The 17,074-nt window shown below is 44.1% G+C and overlaps 1 protein-coding gene across 5 annotated transcripts in view; it reads left to right on the plus strand.

Moving 5' to 3' along the window:
* The window catches only part of PKP4 (plakophilin 4), a 169,679-nt gene that overhangs the window by 42,553 nt on the left and 110,052 nt on the right, over positions 1-17,074 (plus strand). For 4 of the 5 annotated variants that reach the window (XM_054972413.1, XM_054972415.1, XM_054972414.1 and 1 more), the window contains exon 3: positions 14,946-15,058. The exons of the other annotated variant lie outside the window; for it this stretch is intronic. In XM_054972413.1, coding sequence (XP_054828388.1) covers positions 14,946-15,058 — 113 coding nt within the window. The remainder of the gene's footprint in view (positions 1-14,945; positions 15,059-17,074) is intronic. 5 annotated transcript variants of the gene reach the window in all.

Raw genomic sequence — 17,074 nt, forward strand, 5'->3', positions numbered from 1 at the left:
CCATTTGAAGGGTGGTATTCACAGAAGGCTCTATTCAGATGAGCCAAACTGTTGTGGAAGAATGAAGAGCGGCATTCCTGCAGATAACAGGAGCAAAGGCCATAAAGGGTTTTGTATGTGACAGGCAAAATCTTGAATTGAGCCTGGTAACTGATGGGTAGCCAGTGGAGTGACTGTAGAATAGGAGTAATATGCATGCTCCATCTAGCTCCTGATAATAAATAATCTGAGGTTTTATCCACAATCTGGAATCTCCAAGTGGACTTTGAGGGGAGACCTATGTAGAATGCATTACAGTAGTCTAGCTTTAATCTTACTGGTGTGGCTTCAGGTGGCTAGATTGTCTGTGTCAAGGTAGGGGGGGGGCGTCTTCCAGGCTAATCTGAACTAGGATAAGGCCTTTTCTGCAGCTGCATTTACTTGCTTCTCTAGCAACAGTGATGGATCCAGTATAACCCCTAGGCACTTAACCAAATCAGCCAGGGTCAACTGAACCTCATCAAAGGTGGGACGCACAATGTCCTTCAAGATCTCTGCTTTCTCACCAGCATCACTTCCATCCTGTCTGGGTTTACTTTCAATATGTTTTCTTTCAGTCATTGACCCCAGCTGCCAGGGGTCAACTCAGGACCTGTACTGCGTCACCCGGGGATTTGGATAGTAAGATAGTGAGGGTATGATCTGCATACTGATGATATTCAATTCCATGCCTAAGAATGATTTCTTCTAAAGGCTTTACATAAAGGTTTAATAACATCGGGAATAAGATTGTGCCCTGTGGAACCACATGGGATAATTCCCACACTGAAGATAGTTGATCACCAACAGCAACCCCTTGAGTCTGTTCCATGAGGAATGATTTAAACCTCTCCAAGGCACATTCCCTGGTACTGAACTTCTGTTTTCAAAGTCCTCAACAGGATGACATGGTCTACTGTGTTAAAGACTGCAAATAGAACCTAGAGGAGCAACAAAGATGCTTTCCTTTGTCTATATTCAGATGGAGGTCATCAGCAAAAGCCACCAGAGCCATCTCCAACCCACAGCCTGGGGTTCCACTGGGTGAAATCTTATCCCCCAAAAACTAGACTGAAAAGGATCCAGAGCACAAAAGTTATCTAAGAAGAGCTCGAGTTGTTCAGCTACTGCTCTCTCAATCACTTTGCTCAGAAAGGGCAGATTAGAGACTGTGATAATTGGCCACATCATTTTTGTCTAGGGATTTCCCCCCCCCCCCAGTAATAAGTAGATGACTGCTTCTTTCAGAGGCTTATGGATGGTGCCCTCAGTTAGTGACTGATTTATGATAGACATCAAGGGCTCATTTATGTGGTCTTTACAAGATTTTAGCAGCCAAGATGGCACAAGTTGTGGCCTTGACAAATGCCAGGATCCGATCAATACTGGTCATTGTAACTTGGTCAAAATGGTTCATAAACAAACCAGGTGGCGTATTAAGCATCTGTTCTGTCTCATCTGTATTACAGCTAGCATCCAGATGGAAGTGTATTCTTGATACTTTATCAGCAAAAAACTTTGCAAAGATCTCACAGCTAATTTTCTGTTCTTGAGCCACTGAAGGTTCAGATTATGGAGTCAAAAGATGTTAATATACCTTAAATGGAATGGTTATGAACCAGCTGATGTAATGGTTGCAGAGAAATAACATTTCTTCGCTGCTAACATGGCTACTTCATAGGTCTTCCAGTGGGCTCTGTATATCACTCTACCAGATTCAGCACAAGGTTTCCACCAGCGTCTTCCAGTCCTCTTTAGATCACTCAGCTCCATGGTAAACCATGGAGCTGGCTTCTGCCACAAGGGTAGAAGAGATCAGTGGGGAGCAATCTTGTCAATGGCTTCAAGGAGTTTCATATTCCAAGCTTCCACTGCAGCCTCAGTAAAGCATGTGCATGGAATTCTAAAGTCTCGCAGAGCATTTTTCTTCCTACCTTTTAATGTATTGCATTCACTGTCCTCTACCGTTGCTGTAATCTAAAATGGCTGATGCTTGCATCGATTCCTCGAAAGTCTCACTCAATTTTGTGAAAAGTGACGACCATCTCAACCCACCACTCCCACTATTATGCAGATCAGTCTTCTGTACTCTTCCGAAATGTGATCATCAATTTATATAGACAGTTGGGGTTGGATCCAGCAATCAGTTGGCACAATTATTACAGTGCTTTCCTTTGTTTCTCTTCCTCAGGGAGTCCTTTAAAACCCTGGGAATCAATTTTCATTGGGATGCACATGGACTAATAACCACACTGATGGGGGGAGCACCCATTAGGGGGAAGGCAAGAAAATCTGCCCTTATCTTGCTTCCATCAGATGAGTAAGGGAAAGATTTTTATCAATCTGTACCTTCAATTGGCTCGACTACTGGATCCAACCCTTTGGATCATCCCAAGACATTTCCACAATGTATTAACTGACTCTGTTTCTCTGTCTGGGACTGGGTGGTGTGTGTTGGGAGAGAGGTAAAGTTTAGAAGACATTGTATTGCTTAATTTGCTGTGAAAGTACTTTTCTGATAAGGAAGAAGCTTGAAGTAGAATTCTCCCAGAATGAGAAATGCTAATATTAAATGCCTGTTGACTTGGCATCTTAAGGACAGAAATTTCACTTGTATTAATGAATATGAGTTAGTGGGAAATAGTATACTGCGGTAAGGCAGTTATTCGAAGATGGTTGTAGGTGACCAGCTCTGAATGTAGTTCTTTCTGGTGCAGAGTCTGCATTCTTTCTGCTGCCGTGCCCCACCCTTTCCACTCCTTTCAGTGTTCTGGGCAATTTATAGAGGGAGGGGAAATAGCAGTATAGGATTCTATAGGAAATAATGAGATTTCCAGACAAGTTCTGTAAAGTAAGCTACCTTTAAAGAATATTTTCCCTTGATTTCCCTACCAAAAGAGGGATTTCTTTTCTCTGAAAAACACATACTTAGTGCTTCTTAAAAACTTAATCTTTTTGCAACTACAATCTTCTTTTGGTCAGCAGTTTCTGAACCGGATTTGGCTATGTGGTAGTATTCAACATGAAAACTTGCTGAAGTGGAATACATACAGTTGGTATTATCTAAACAGAATCCTCCCCTTTCCCCTGTATGGATAGGTTTTTATATGGAATTTTAATCATGTTTCATTGCAGTGAGATCAGATCTTGATTTGCAGTTTCCGGAAGTTGGTGTGTTAGGGGAAAGAACCATGCAAATTAATTTGCACATGCTCCTTTTTGTTAAGTAATTACCACTTTCATTTTGTAGCTGCTTCCATACAGAGCAGATGAGCATATGTGCCTTTAATATATATATTATAGTTTACCTGTATATAACATCACACCTGAATTTTTAAAAATAGGGTACCAGTAGCCTGTACAAAGTTGAAACGATTGTGGATAAAAATGTCACATTTACAATAGTTTGGCAGTATAGCTGCATTAACAAATAGTGCTTTCCAGTTAATGTTTAGCTTCTTGAGCATTGATATGCCAATTCTAACTGTGCTGCTTACTGGCATTCATTTGTACGCCATGAATCATTGTTTCAAGGGTTGGGGAACTGAAACGTTTCTGAAAGTTTATTTTTAAAAGATAAAAAGATTCCCTGGCAAAGCAAAGAAATAATTGTTAAAGTGGTTGAAGGTCAAATGCAGCTCTGGTACATTTGAGACTAATGGGCAGGGTAATTAAGCAGAGTGGTGAATTAGTCATTTGGAAGCCAAGTTTCTACTAATAAGTCAGTTCATATCAGACAATTGAAGAACAAGATTTAAGGTAGCATAAATATTTGGGAGTACATGTGACACTAGGCCAGTCACGATATGTTAATGTATGCCTCGAAGTCTTTGAAGATTCATAAACTGACAAGGAGGATTATAGGTATGTGAGACCACATCTTTATCAGAAATGTGAAGGAATGCAGTTTGCAGTGTACAGAATTTAGTAAGTCGATGTGCTGGTTGACAAAACTGATAGGTATAGGTAGTAGAATAAGGAGGCAAGCATATTATGTACTGCAGTGCAGTTTGAAAAAAGCAGAGTACAGTGGAAATAGTTTTGGATCTGGCATGGATGAAGTTTGGTGGCGGTACTTGGCTGCAGTGAGGAATTATGCCCAAGACGCTTTTGAAAGGCCTCTGTCAACTTCAACTCCTGTTTATGTTCTTGCTGCATGCCAAGTTGTTCATCATCGGTACTGCACTAGAGGCCATTGATACAGGACCTATGGTGGTGGTGTTGGACCAGGGCCCATGGATTTGGAGCTGCCTAGTCAATTTTATTAGTAAGATGTCATAGTAAAATAAATCAGCTGTCATCTGTAAAATTGCTGTATAGCACTGAGCACTTAGCTGTGAGCTGGAAGCTCTGTTTAAATTGCTAAAGAAGGGGGAAATAATCTGGTTTGTATTTTTCCTCCTTTCTTATCCCCTTTACTGCATACCTCTCCTCCTCTTTGGTTATGATATAAGATACCATGTGCAAAATGCTGGTGTCTCTTTCTCAGTTTCCTCTTGAGAAGGGCCCAGATGCAGAACTAAAATGATAATTTCCCTGGATAAACTGAACACACCATCCAGATTTTCCATTCTGTACTGTTCTGATATATTTATCTTCACTGTGTGTATTTTTTACCAGAATTTCTTTTCCCCTCCCCCGAACTTTACAATGCTATTATTATTTCAATCTTGAAATTAGCTCAGCTACCAAGATCGTGTTCTCATCTTATAGGAGTTCTGTGCACACACTTCTTGGTTCATCTGACAGTTATAGATGTTGTGGCCAACGTATATTTCCATACAATTTATCCTGCATACTGAAGATTTAATGTGCCTGTCTTTCTTCCAGGACTTTGTAAGTATTTAGAATGTTCTAGTAGCAGCGGGTCTTCACTAACTCTGGTCTTCTGAAGCCCATGCAAGTTAAAGAGTTATTCTTTTGCCCTACGTTCTTTCCAGCCAAAGTAGAGAGGGTGGAGGTTGCTTTGATTGCTTCCTGTTCAAATGGCTTACAAATTATTTGCTATATATTGCAACATATTGTATAGAAATCCTGTCCTTAATGTGGTTTGTTCTTCTCTGTGCAAATAGTTTTTTACTAGAACATGAACTAATAGTTTAAACTGATAGTTACTTGGTGCTTCACATTTAAGGGAGCCAGAAATCATCACAGATCTTAAATACAGTCAACATACTATTTTTGAATTTATTTAATTGTATTACAGGTGAAAAAAAATTAAAGGTAGGGAATTTGTCACTTACCCTTTACACTTGTGGACAGAACATAGAAATGGAGTAGCACATTTACTACTTTTGCACAAGTTAAAGGGTTACATACTTCAGTTTTTATTTTCATTTTCTTAATGAAAGTTGACACTTTGAAGAGAGGGTCTGGAAGGTTTTGGAGGGGCCAGACCACCACAAGTCTCACTGAAAAAGCCCTGAAACAGCAAACTGGTGCTACATTCCCATTTTAAATATAAGGAATAAAGGCAGATATTGATAAGATACTTTTTAGGTTTTGTACAGGTGATAGAAGCAAATTTATTCTCTTTGCACTGTGCACATTCTTAGAATCACATTTCTTACTGCAGTGACAGGTATGTGCTTATGCATATAATGTACCATAAACACATTAAGATGTCTAAGATGTAGGGTTGCCAGATCCCCTTGTACTCCTGTCGGGAGGTGGGGGCCGTGGCACCTACTTTCCTGGTGGGTTGATTATATGCACCCGTGCAAGTATGCGCACGCCCAGGCCTGCGCAATGACATCACTTTCGAGAAGTGACATCATCATACAGGCCATGATGCCCACGGGAGCGCACCAGTGCTCTGCAGGGGGCCGAATCGGGCCCAGAACAGGTTGCTTCCTCATGGGGGAACACTCCCCCGCCCAGCAGTGTCCCGATCCTAGCTGTTTCAGGCCAGAATTGGCCTGGTACAGGCCTCTGCCACATGGGGGCACACTCCCCTGCCCGGTACTGGCTGATCCTGGCTATTTGGGGCCCAAATTGGGCCGAAATGGGCCTGAAATGGCCAGAATTAGGCCTAAATCAGCCAGGATCAGGCCCAAATCAGCCTGGAATGGACAGCTGCCATGCTGGGGAACACTCCCCCTCCTGGAAGTGGCCCAATCCTGGCTGTTTCTGGCCTGAATTGGGCCAAATCAGGCTCGAAATTGCCAGGATCGGGCCAGAATCGGCCTGCAATGATCCTGGCCATTTCAGGCCTGAATTGGGCTGAAACAGGGCCAGATCATCCTGAAACTGGCAGCTGTCATGCAGGAGAGAAACCCCCCCCCATGCAGCAGTGGCCCGATCCTGGCAGTTTTGGGCCCATTTCGGCCCATGAGAGTACTCTGCGCTGCCGCCCAGGTGCACACCCCGAGGCCCGTACCTTCCCCACCGGCCAGGTAAGCGGGGATGGAAGGTGAGAGCGGGGGATCCCCTGCCCTCAGCAGGGGACTGGCTACCCTACTAAGATGTAACAGTAAGGAAAGTAAGAATCACCAAAAAACCGTAATTAATTCAGATGTTCAGCCTTTATGTTCCACATGGTGGTAGTGATGATGAATGCTTTTTTACTTTAAAAGGGTTGTATTTGTCTTATAATACAAATCTCCTTTTCCTGATCTTATAGTATAAGAACCAGTTGTTGTTTTTCAGGCTTACTCTTTATTCATTTCAAAGTCCCTCAAAAGGCATGCGGAGCAAGCATAATAAGCAGATGCTGGCATTAGATCTTCTACAGGATAGAGTGGAACAGCATCTAGGGAAAAATATTTTGAAAAGTGGCTTTGTGCCTTCGATGAAGATTCTCAAAAGAGCACATGCCCTTTGTGTGTGTTTGGTGAAAGAATATATAGTTACTGTATTTTAATGATGAAAGGCTAAAGCACAGCATGTCTGCGAGTAATCACTTTAACGGCTGATATTCTAGCATCCATTAAATTTATATTATGGACGGCTGTTACGTGTTGTATAATGCATGTTTGTTCTGAAGTCTGACCTTGTCTGTAAATACCAGTTTAAAGATTTAAAACCTTCCAACACAAATTACATTTCCAACACTTTTTGATGTGTGCGTGTGTAGTTTATTAAACCATTAATTGGAATGTTCACCTTTATTCTGAGGAAAAGCTATGAGGAGTAACTAACTTTATTTTCGCAAGATGTTAGCCACACTGAACCCACCCAGTTGTTTATATATATATTTGTTAAAATTATAGGAGAGATCTTTGATTCCTGTTCCTTAAAAGAAATGACATTCTTAAAGATTTAACTTTGTTGCCCTCTTGACACAGTGCTGAAATGCCTAGAAACAATGTCCAAGTTTTTAAATAGTGACGTTAGTAGACTAGATGCGATAGTAGAGCATCTGCTTTTCATACAGAAAGTCCCAGCTTCAGTCCCCAGCTTCTTCATCTAAAAGGATAACAAGGGATGTGATGGGAGGGACCCGAGCAGCTGCCCCTGGAGAGCTGCTTCTAATCAGAGTGGGCAATACTGAACCTTGACACGCCAGTAGTCTGCTTTACTATACAACCACTGCATGTATGTTCATGTCTGCATGGTTAGATGCCTTGAGTCCACCCAGTGTTCAAAATATATGTAGAACACCAAAAGGGAGTAACAGGCAATTTGCTTGTGTCTTTAAGTAGCTGTGGTTGGACATAGGCTATCAGCAACATGTATCTCTAAGGATACTTGTCCACTTTAGGCAAAGATCAGATCTATTCATTTACTTAAATATTTATATGCCACTTTTCTGCCTATTAGGGACACAAAACAGCTTATCTTTCTCTTCCCCTCCATGTAATTCTCACAGCAACCACCCAGTTAGGTAGTTTAGGCTGGCAATATGTAACTGGCCCAAGGTCATCCAGTGAGCTTCCATGTCAGCGTGAGAATTTCAACCCTGGGTCTCCCAGATCCTAGTTTGACACTTGTCTCTGTTAAGAAAATTTAGTTGTTATCAAAGAGAAAGTAGAGGGATATTGCAGTCCCTGGGATTGAATTAGTTTGCATTGGTAATTAGTTTAAGACTTGCTTGAACTCTCAGGGTAACCTAGGAAGGGAAATTCTATAGTAGATTACAGTTTGTGAATTGGTATGTATTGTCAGTGGAACACTGGACAGGAACACACCGGTTAGAGTATAGAAGGAAAAGATATAGAATAAGGCATATTCAAGTATTGACAGTATCAAGTTCTAAGGACTGAAATGCGCAATGCATACTTTGTTTTTAAGATTACAGCAATATTGATACACAATTATGCAAGCACAACTATGTCACTGTAGCTTTTATTTCATCGTCTTTCACACCTGTCTCCTAGGCACTGTTAGCTTGCATGGGTGAAAGTCATCACGTTGCAGATTGCACAAATGGAGCAATGTGTAATTTGTCAAATCTAATACAATATTGTTCAGTAGTGACAGCTCACAAATTGTGCAAGCAATAAGTAATCAACTGGTGAGAAATAAAGAGGTGAACAAGGAAAGCAACCTAAAGATACCCCATGGAGTTAATTTTACATTCCATTTCTCAATTTTTACAGCAGAGGAACCAGTTACTCCAAGAGCTGAACAATTCTCTAACCCTATGATGATGCCATTTTGCATGTCCTTCTTTAAACCTGTGTCTTTCTTCCCGAACTATAGGGCCCATTTATTTCCACATAAGTATATGATTTCTACAGCCTTCAAGGTTAAACTGCAAAAAAGGTTCAGAACTATTTCAATGATCATTTTTATTTCATTTGTTTGTTATTGTTTAAAAGCATTTGTGTGCCATCTTTATACCAAATAGGATCCCAAAGGTAGCAAACTTTAAAATGTTAAAATTTTAAAACATTTTAAAAGTATTAAAACAATTCAATAAAAATGCAAACACATAACAAAGAACATAAGGTGAGCAAAAATGAAGGGTCAGTAATACAGTTATCCCGAGTCTTCCCCCATCAGGAGAGAACGGAGAGGCCACTACCATGGGGGAGCCTATTTATTATCAGGATGACCACTCTGCTTGGGGCTCCCCCCCTTACGATGATTACTCTGTAGATAGGGAAGACAAGGATTTCCTCTCTGATGAGGAACAGGAGGAAACAGGCTAATGATCAATCTATGAGATTTTTCAAGATGGAGGATTACCATTACTTACTGTGTAAAACCATGGCCACCCTTGGCCAAGGATGAACCCACTGCCTCCCTTCTAAGCCCAAGTCCAGGCCCAAAGGGAATAAGGAATTTTTCCCCAGATCTCACACCTCAGAAAAAAATCTTCCCTTTCCTTGAATTTTTTGAGAAGCACCTAAAGGCAGAATGGGCCAAGCCCATGTCTGATAAATCTCCTCCAGGGCTGGTCAGAAAGGTGTATTCCTTACCCTCTTTCACAAACCAGTTTTTTACAGGTACCACTTGTCTATGCCTTACAATCTTCTGGCCTCCTCTCCGCCGATGGGGAAGGTTCAGTTCGCAACAACCTGGAAAAGAAGGTGGACTTCTCCCTGAAAAAGGCATATGAAGCAACAGCTATGGCCATATGGGCGTCTGTCATTGTGTCCACTGTCACCAGAGCATCTGTTGTGTGGTCAAGGAAGATATTGCAACTCATTCCATCAACCCCTCTCAGAGACTTGAGCACCTTGGGGTAATCATAGACACCAAACATCAAAATATATTCATGACCATGGCCAAGGTGTTAAAGATCAAAGTGGTGGACCAAGGAAAACATTTCAGTGTTGCCTTACCTATGCAACTGTCAACAGACACCAGCCTACTAGGCTGGGGAGCCATTTTGGAAGGATTGTCAGCCCAAGGCCTATGGTCAGAAACAAAGAAAAAGCTTCCCATCAACATGCTCAAACTCAGGGCTATTTATCATGCCCTCATTCACTTCGGCCCTCAACTGGCTGGCCGTAATGTACTCATCAGAACGGACAACATGTCGGCTAAGGCATACATCAACCACCAGAGGGGGGTCCTGATCGACTTCGCTTCACAAAGAAGCCTTGTGGATCCTATCATGGTCAGAAATTCATATTGCTTCCATCAGGGCCGAGCTCATCAAGGGCACCTCAAATGTACAGGCAGACTGGCTAAGCAGACAACTCATCCAAGAGGGAGAATGGTTTCTAAAGCCAGATCTCTTCCTCCTCATCACCAGACACCTCGGCTTCCCTCAGGTGGACATGTTTGCCTCTTTGACGAACTAGCAGGTAGACAGATTTTTTTTCACGGTACTTCCACCCAGAGGAGGAAGCAACGAATGCTCTGACCTCAGCGGTCTCATACCCTGCTGTACGCCTTTCCTCCTCCCAAAAAATCAGCGAAAGATCAGCAAGCAGAGAACGGACATCATAGTCATGGCCTCATACTGGCCCAGATGCCTGTGGTTCTTGACTCTTCTTCAGTGGTCAACACTTCCACTGTTGAAGCTTCGAGCACCCACCCTGCAACACCAAACAGCTGCCCTGGTAACAGTACTACCATCTTACCAAAACTTCAGCATCTCCAAATACCCTCATGTGTCCAGGTTTTTTAAGGGTGCAGCACTCATGGATCCCCTGCAGATCCACAGGATTCCAACCTGTATACTACATACCGTTCTATCTACCCTTACTGGCCCTCCTTTCAAACCCATTGAGATCTTATTCAAGTGGCTGCAGATTAAGACCCTATTCCCTACAGCAGTCACATCAGCGAGAAGAGTATCAGAATTGGGAGCCCCTGTCAGTTAGCCCCAACCTCTTTACCTTCCACAAGGATAAGATAAGATGGTCTTGAGGCCGGATCCTACATTCGTACCCAAGGTAAACACCACCTTTCATCAGCTCCAGGAAATATTCTTAACCTTCTGCCCCAACCCTTCCCACCCCAGGGAAAAGACATGGCACACCCTGGATGTTAGACGTACCTTAAAAGTCTTTATATCCAGAACTGAGAAAATCAGAATGACGCCCTACATGTTTATATGTCTGACAATGGAAAGAAGTTTTCCAGAACATCCATCAGTCGGACTCTCAGAGCATGCATCACAGAAGCATATAAGTCACAGGGATTCAAGATCCCTGTTGGGAACACGGTGCACTCAATTCACAGTGCCGCAATTAATGCAGTGTTTTCCAAGGATGCCACAGTTGAGGTCTGCAGAGCAGCTACTTGATCTACCATCTCCACCTTCGTTAAACATTACAGACTAAATAGCTACGACTCTGCAGATGGAACATTCAGAAGATGAGTCCTCCAACATGTACTACAGCCAGAGGATGATGATCCACCTAAGTTATAGGACACTGCTATGGGAGGTCCCATCTCAAGATGTCCTCCGCCTCACAGGGAGAACAGACCATTGGTTACTCACCATAAAGGGTCCTTCTCCTCTGAGGACAGGAGGACATCTTGCCCCTCCCTGCCTTGTCATTGTCATCCTAAAACCTTTTCATATGCTTACTTACTGCACTTCTTAAACAACCTCACTATTCTTCCTGTTATTCCGAGTATGAGCTGTTCTTACTAACCTGTTGTTAATTTTCTTCCATTTTTCAGAGTTCCTAAATAATTGTAATAGCTTTCTATTGCTCTCAGAGTTTCCAAACTGAGGAACTGGGTGACACCCACTGGAAGACGGGAATTTCAATGTTTAGTTCCTGCCTCCCTGAACAGAGGGTGGGAATCACCCATCTCAAGATGTCCTCCTGTCCTCAGAGGAGAAGGACCCTTTGCAATGAGTAGCCAATGGTCCATTCCACCACCACATTTTCTGTTTAGCTGCAGGACGTTTTTTATAGCTACTAAGGAAAAGGGAATCTCACTACCTCGCCACCATCTTAACAAGCTCATGAAGTTCAGAGGCTCAGAACAGGAAGGAGTGCTGGCTGACTTCTGCACCAGCAGTTTACTTTTCTCCCTGCCTCTCCCCGACCCCTCCCAGTGAGACTGCTTCCAAAAGGCGTACCATTCTGGGAGAGCAGCTGTGATTGGTGCAGCTGTGGTTCTCAGGATATTAGTATGATGGCGCAAGAGAGCACCTCCTCAGTCTTTGGCTGGGCACAGGAGTGGGAGGATGATTGGCTTCCAAGAGTCTGGGAAGGCATAATGCTGTTTTGGAGGTGCTTGTGCTGTACTGCAATGCCGTCCACTCTTTGCTTGAAGAAGCCTGCTCGTCTCTTTAATGAAAACCCCCAAGTGACACATACTTCTGTAAACGCAAAGGGAGGGCAAAAAGATGCAGAATATCAAGTGCCAAGGTGGAGACATCTGTGGCCTGCGCCACCTCAAGAACACGTAATGGAAGAATTAAACGGGACACGCCCCGCTGAATCTTCTGCTGGCGTCTGTAGATTCATTACGGTGCTCTGGACTGCTAGAATAGTCAGCTCCTCTCCGATTGGAAGGCAACGAGCCACGCCGGCCTTATCTCACACAAAATGCTGTTATTAGTATCCCCACAACAAAACACCCTGTGAGGTGGGTGGAGTTGAGAGAACTCCAGGAAGCTGTGACTGACCCAAGGTCACCCAGCTGGCTTCAGGCGGAGGAGTGGGGAATCAAACCCAGTTCTCCAGATTAGAGTCCTGCCACTCTTAACCACTACACCAAATTGCCTTACTTTGTCAATACTACCACTACACCAAATTGCCTTACTTTGTCAATACTAGTGTTGGCCCCACACTTAACTCATGTTTCACCCTCAGTGGTGTGCCAGGCTATAGCTCTCATGCCACTGTGCGTTGCTACAAAATGATTAGCTGCCACTGACAGTGTTGCTTAACTAAAAATTTCTTCGTTTCTTTCCCTTTCCCACCTCTCAAGGAGCAGCCCAGACTCCACATCTGTACCAGGATTTGTTGGACAGGGCAAGGAAGGAACCGAAAGGGAGAGAATGGCAGAAAGGTTGCTTCCCCATTATAGCCATTTCAGAGTGTGGCAGTGGAAGCGCAGTATGCATTTGGTGAAGACAACAGTGGCTGCAGAGCTTTGCCTTCTCCTTGGCCACCCTCCAGTACATTCAAGCAAGCCAAGCACAGTCCTACTGTCGCTTGGCCTCTTGCAAGAAGTTGAGAGCCTTCCTAGTAACAACAACAGATGCAGCTGGGAACACTCTGAGAACATCTTTGGCTGCAGCTTACATCAAGAGTGGGACAAATGCGGTGGATCCTATGGGAGTCTTCCCAGTCCCAGGCATTCTGAGCAAGCAGGAGTGGAAGCTGCATGGGTGACTGTGTCTTGAGCACCTTGATTTGGTGGAAGATCATTGGTCTGCACATCCATTTGGCAGAACCCACGTAGTGAAGTGTGTGTGCACATGAGTCTCCGCTTTGTAAATCACATCAGAAAGTGGGTGGGGGCAGGTGGGGCATTTGTCCAACAGGGCTTCTGATTGGCCATTGGAGATCCAATTGGCTGTACAGATTTTTTAAAATTTGATTTAGCAGCTGCTGTCATCATGATACAAGGATCTTCAATGCATGACTGAAGGTAAGTTGTGTGTATGCAGGAAAATATTTTTAAAGGCATACTGTTAAACAGCTTCTGCCTGATATGTTGAAGAGTTACTATTATATTTATGCATGACTTTATTCCCTGATGTTTTGTGGTTGGTGTACCACCTTTTCTGAAAGCTGTTTTGTGGTTGGTGTTGCGTCTTGTGGCAGTCATTTTGAGGTTGTGCCCACTGCCCTGTGTGTCAAAATTCCAAAGGTAGGCTCAAAAAGATTGGGGGTCTCAGCTTAGATCAAAAAAGCTTATGTCACAATAAATCAGTTTTTAATGAGCTCCAATATTCCATTTTGATTTTCCTCTAGCACACTAACAGAGTAAGCCCTCTGGAATTTCTCCCTTGTCTGCCATGCTTCTTCAGATGGTTCAGGAAAGCATGCGAGTGAGGAGGGAATGCTTGAGTAGAAGCAGGGGGGATATATGAAGTTGCTTATACTGACTCAAAGTCTCTAGAGCAGCATTGTCTGTGTTGACTGATGGTGGCTCTCCAATGTCTCATGAAGAAAAAAGGTGCCCTCTCCCAATCTCCTCCTTGCAGTCCTTTAACTGGACCTATGCTCTCACACATGCAAGGCATCACCTCTAGCATGAGCTGTTCTCCACCACCACCACTTCTATCTTCTTCTGTCTATCGCAATGTCTCCAGCTTCCTGATCTAGCCAGGGGAGAAGGCAGCTGCAGGATATGTGAGATGCCCTTCTGAGCTGAGCAATGGCAGACGGAGATGGGGAAGTATACAAGTTACCAGTCCCCTAGCTGGCTGGCTGCCACTGCCCAATTCATGCAAGGGCAATTTCAATGGTACTTTCAGCTTCGGTTGCTGTGATGGGTTAGAAATGCTCTGAGCAGAAACTGTCACTCATGTTCTGTAAAGTACACATCACCATGGAAGATGTTAGTGATAAGTAAACTGTTCTCCAACCATAAAGCTTTGTATTCATGCCATGGCACCTTCGGTTGTATGCAAATGTGATATGATCCCAACACCTAGTTTTTACAGTAACTGAGCAAACACATGTTGTTCCTACTTCTTTTGGAGGAGTCTTTCAGGATGGTAAGAAACTGGCTAGATTCACACACAACCATTTTGCTAAGCAAGGCTGAGGAATCTTCAGGCATATGCACTTCCTCTCTCTTTGCTTGAAGTGAGGAAATTAAATACTACTGTGGCAAAACATGGTTTGTTTCAACCAGATTACAAAATCGGCTTTGCTCTCTGTCCTCCAAATGAAGAGCCTTGGAGTTCCCCAGCCTTGTTTCTATAACAATGAGCCATAGTTTGTCATTGCAGATGAGTTGCTTCTACTAGGAAAGGTTTAGTTTTTATTAGTGCAAGTTATATGGTGGTTTTCATTTCATTTCTGTGCTCTGTAATATTTCTGTGCTCTCTTTCTCTCCTGTAAAACTTTAAAAATGCATCTTCAAAAATTCTTTTTGCATTACAGGAGCTCCAGTTTCAAAGGCTCACCAGGGAGCTTGAGGTGGAAAGGCAAATTGTTGCCAGTCAGTTGGAAAGATGCAGGCTTGGAGCAGAATCACCAAGCATTGCAAGCACAAGGTATTATTCTGCTGTTCTTACTTCCAAATGGTCAGATGTTTTAACCAACTAAATACTTTGAATAAATGTTTGAGTTTTGTGAATTCTCATTGTATTATCTTAAAGGTCTCCTTTCTCTTTTTTTAATGTTTGGTATCACAGTCCATGTTCAGATGTGATTGTCACTACAATTTTTGCATCTGGTCATTTTATGTTGATGATATGATGGGATATCAACTGATTTAACTCTCTAGTCCGAGGCACCTCCCTAAACAGAACAGAATTGGAAAGAGCTCATAGAATTGCAACTTCAAGAGTAACAGGTACTGGCTGGTGGTGGCCTCCCGGGAGGTCACACGAGGCTGGCTCCAGGGAATTATTAATGCTTCTCTGCAAGAGGGTTTCTTCCCAGCAGCCCTAAAAGAGGCGTTGGTGAGGCCCCTCCTCAAGAAGCCTTCCCTGGATCCGGCTGTATTAGCGAACTATCGTCCAGTCTCCAACCTTCGTTTTGTGGCGAAGGTTGTCGAGAGTGTGGTGGCGCAACAACTTCCCCAGCACCTGGAGGAAGATGTCTATCTGGATCCGTATCAGTCGGGCTTCAGGCCTGGACATAGTACGGAAACGGCATTGGTCGCATTGGTTGATGATCTCTGGAGGGCTCGGGACAGGGGTTGCTCCTCTGTCCTGGTCCTATTAGACCTCTCAGCGGCTTTTGACACCATCAACCATGGTATCATGCTGCGGCGGTTGGAGGGGCTGGGAGTGGGGGGCACTGTGTTGCGATGGTTCTCCTCCTTCCTCTCCGACCGCTCGCAGTTTGTGCTGACAGGGGGGCAGAGGTCGACCCGGAGGCACCTCACTTGTGGGGTGCTGCAGAGGTCGGTCCTCTCGCCCCTTCTGTTTAACATCTATGTGAAGCTGCTGGGTGAGATCATCCGTGGTTTTGGGGTAAAGTACCATCAGTATGCTGATGATACTCAGTTGTACATCTCTACCCTGGATCACCCCAATGATGCCCTTAACGTGATGTCCCGGTGCCTGGAGGCCGTGCGGATCTGGATGGGGAGAAGCAGGCTCAGACTCAACCCTTCCAAGACTGAGTGACTGTGGTTTCTGGCGCCCCGTTATAGCCAGCTGGTTCCATCGCTGTCTATTGGGGGCGAGATTTTGGCCCCCACAGAGAGGGTTCGCAACTTGGGTGTCCTCCTGGATGCACGGCTGTCGTTAGAAGATCATGTGTCGGCCGTGGCCAGGGGGGCTTTTTATCAGGTTCGCCTGGTTCACCAGTTGCGTCCTTTTCTGGATCGGGACGCCTTGCGCACAGTCACCCATGCCCTCGTTTCCTCCCGTCTGGACTACTGTAATGCTCTCTATATGGGGCTCCCCCTGAGGACCTCCCGGAGGCTGCAATTAGTGCAGAATGCGGCCGCGCGGGTGATTATGGGAGCGACACGGCGTGCCCATGTAACACCTCTCCTGCGCGAGCTACACTGGCTTCCGGTGGTCTTCCGGGTGCGCTTCAAGGTGCTGGTTACCATCTTCAGAGCGTTCCATGGCTTAGGGCCTAGGTATTTGCAAGACCGCTTGCTGCTACCGATAGCCTCCCACAGGCTGGTACGCTCCCACAGAGAGGGCCTCCTCAGGGTGCCGTCGGTCAGACAATGTCGGCTGGTGACCCCCAGGGGGAGAGCCTTCTCTATCGGGGCACCTGCCCTCTGGAATGAATTGCCCCCGGAGATACGTATGGTCCCTGACGTACACACCTTTCGCCGTGCCCTTAAGACGTTATTATTCCAACAAGCGGGGCTGGCCTAAATGTGTTTTAACTGAACTGTCCTGTTTTGAGTCAAATTATTTAATATGTTTATTTTATATTCTTAGTGTTTTATATTTGTATGTTTTACTTTTGCTGTACACCGCCCTGAGTCCTTTGGGAGATGGGCGGTATAAAAATTCAATTAAAGTAAAGTAAAGTAACACATAGAGATATTGTTGTATGTTTCACATGATATGCAGTAAAAGACCAATTCCTTAAGG

This window comes from Eublepharis macularius, chromosome 2 (assembly GCF_028583425.1).
Source record: "Eublepharis macularius isolate TG4126 chromosome 2, MPM_Emac_v1.0, whole genome shotgun sequence".
NCBI classification, from domain to species: Eukaryota; Metazoa; Chordata; class Lepidosauria; order Squamata; family Eublepharidae; genus Eublepharis; species Eublepharis macularius.